Source organism: Micropterus dolomieu, unplaced genomic scaffold, assembly GCF_021292245.1.
Source record: "Micropterus dolomieu isolate WLL.071019.BEF.003 ecotype Adirondacks unplaced genomic scaffold, ASM2129224v1 contig_13401, whole genome shotgun sequence".
Lineage (NCBI taxonomy): Eukaryota > Metazoa > Chordata > Actinopteri > Centrarchiformes > Centrarchidae > Micropterus > Micropterus dolomieu.
This window is the reverse complement of record NW_025742387.1, coordinates 5,320-7,934: the sequence shown is the minus strand read 5'-3', so window position 1 is coordinate 7,934 and position 2,615 is coordinate 5,320. Positions and strand designations below refer to the sequence as shown.

Below are 2,615 nucleotides of genomic sequence, written 5' to 3'. Positions count from 1 at the left end.
AGTTCTGGACTTATTTTTGGAATTTATGGAGTTTAGACCTCATTTAACTGAAATAATATCTCAAGTCTTTCAGTAAAATAAGTACAATTTACATGTTATTTTGACCAGAGGAAAATATATCACAGACTGGGATCCGTTTAGCCAGGATGCTGTTTTGAAACCATCTAAAAAATGTATTTGTCCCATAGTCCCATTTTGTGGCAGCTGTAAGGGACATCTGTTTCTTTTAAAACCTGACTGATGTGATTTTATTCAGAAAGAATATCCAAGGGCAACTGGACAGTCCAGTCCAGCCCTTGACCTCAACCTTCATTGGATAACTATGACCCGGATGACTGAGAACCTTCACAGACATTCAGAAAGAATATTCATGACGGTTTATTTATAAATGAACATTTATCTAAAAAAAAAAGATCCGTGTGTGGCATAGTGGTGTATAGGGGAGTTGCTGGTTGAATATAAAATAGTCTCAAGCCATTTTTTACTGGAAACACCACAGACATGTAAAGTTAAGTTTCAAATTAAACCATTAAAAGTTATTGAAAGTGGTAATAACTATATATATTTATATATTAAAATGCCCAGTGTGGAGGAATAAATTAAGCCTTTGGTTTAGATGAATTACACCTTATTTATTTACTCTATTTAATTACACAATTAACATAACACAATTGGAGGTCTAAACTAAACCAAATGCTGTCAGACACTTTTGGAAACTAGAAAGATCCAGTAGATTGTATGTGAGGAACATTTTCTCTAGGTGCTCTCCACAACTATAATGTTCAGTATTATTTAACAATATTAAAGCTGAAGCTCTTTGAGATCCAGAAAGATTGTACCTGTACAAACGGGAGATATAACACAGACCAGCTTGTTTCAATGCTTGAGATTTTAATTTTGCATAAGACAAGAAAAAACAGTTCACTCTGCAGAATAAAGTTGTGCTAAAAGCTTTCTTTTCATTACAGCAATAGAGAAGAAATAAAGATGTCATTTTATGAGTTATAAAGCCTTCAGTTCAAATATGAGACTGGTGGACACAAACACAAATTGATCAGTATTTGTTTTTTTGACACGTTCTTCATGCGTTTAACAGCCATTTCTGACACAGACAGATGGGAGCTGCCTATCACTTTGCACATCGTCCCAGCATTTCTTATCTGTATGAACCAAAAACACAGCAGTCAGACAGCAAACCTGAAACTGTTGAATGAAGCATCATTATGTAGACAGATCATTCATCCTGGGATATATTGTCCGTTTGAACATCATCACTCACAGTTACAGACAGAAACTCCTGACTATTGTCATCACAACAGTTTTTGTAGCTGCATTAATAGGTAACTAATCAATCTAAAAAAAACAACACTGTACGTTTTGTAGTTTATGATATAATGTTTTGTATTGGTAACATTCAAGTGACTTCATAAACCCAAAAATATTTAAATTTATGCAATTCACAAGCCTTTTCTTTGTAAGTAAAATATTGTGTCGTAATTTACCTGAGTGATTTATTAGCAGACAGTTCTGACTACCTTGATGGTTATTAGGCTCTCTAGGACACCAGTGAGAAAAGCTGAAAGGCTTTCCATCACTCCAGAACCAAACTCCCTCCTTGAATACAGAAGACAATATTATATAAAAGAGTCAGGACAATAATGCTTAAATTAAATAAAGGTTGCACATCATATAATGATGAATAATTTACCTGTTGTGCATCAGATCCCCCAATCCATGCTAATCCTTGATTTTGAGTGGCCCTCAATATCAACGATTGAATCTCACGGTACTCCTGGATGTTGTGTACAGATGCAAGGTGTCCACCCATGGACATACAGTTTCTCTACAGTGGGGAAAGAAGCCAAGGCTGTAAATGATGCCACTGCTAGAAAGTAGTGCACAGAATAAATGTCGTGTAGAAGCTTCACTGAATAAAGATAATCCTGATTACCTCAGCCGCAGCCCAATTCATGGATTGTGGAACGTAGAGGAAACAGCGACCACTGAAATCAGTCCAAACCTCGGAACAAGATGCGGACCTCTTGACAACATGACTCTCTCCTGAAGTCAAACAGACAAGAAGTAGTAGATGCATTTCTTGTTTTTACAGGAGAAAATCATGATAAAGTGTATTTTAATATAATTCTGATAAAGTATCCACTAACTTGGAGTGAATGAGTCGGTCCAGTTTCCAGCCTCTGAGTCTGGAAGAACTGCACAGTTTGACATAGCAGTTAGTGATTTAAGTTGTCTGCTGTCTTTATTGTGTATTTATGAATGCATTTAATTTCTTTTTCTGTACATGCAGTAATAATCATGTCTCATATATGAGATTACAAGAGAGGACCATTACAAATCTAAAGAAATATGCACTCACCTTGGACACTAGTTCCCTCTGTCCAAGGTCCATCCTCTGCGTCTGGAAGAGCTGGAAGGACATTTTGACCCACTAGTGAGTTCATGTCTTCATCTACCCTTGTTGCTGTGTATAGACACATGAACATAAGCTGTCTCTCGTTCACACTCACATATGGAGTAATACTCACCAGCAGCTCTGGTCAGAGCCATCATGGCACAAAGAAGTGCAGACAGAGTCAGCGTCTTCATGGTGGAGA

At 36.7% G+C, this 2,615-nt stretch overlaps 1 protein-coding gene across 1 annotated transcript in view; it reads right to left on the bottom strand.

Annotated features, from left to right (window-relative positions):
• Positions 1-871: 871 nt before the first annotated feature.
• LOC123966425 (type-2 ice-structuring protein-like) overlaps positions 872-2,615 on the bottom strand; it is a 3,286-nt gene continuing 1,542 nt past the window's right edge. Inside the window, exons 4-9 of the mRNA XM_046042591.1 lie at positions 2,378-2,428; positions 2,166-2,213; positions 1,952-2,061; positions 1,709-1,843; positions 1,503-1,614; positions 872-1,160 (exon numbers count right to left, since the gene is read on the bottom strand). Of these exons, the coding sequence (XP_045898547.1) occupies positions 1,090-1,160; positions 1,503-1,614; positions 1,709-1,843; positions 1,952-2,061; positions 2,166-2,213; positions 2,378-2,428 (527 nt within the window). The 3' untranslated portion in view covers positions 872-1,089. The remainder of the gene's footprint in view (positions 1,161-1,502; positions 1,615-1,708; positions 1,844-1,951; positions 2,062-2,165; positions 2,214-2,377; positions 2,429-2,615) is intronic.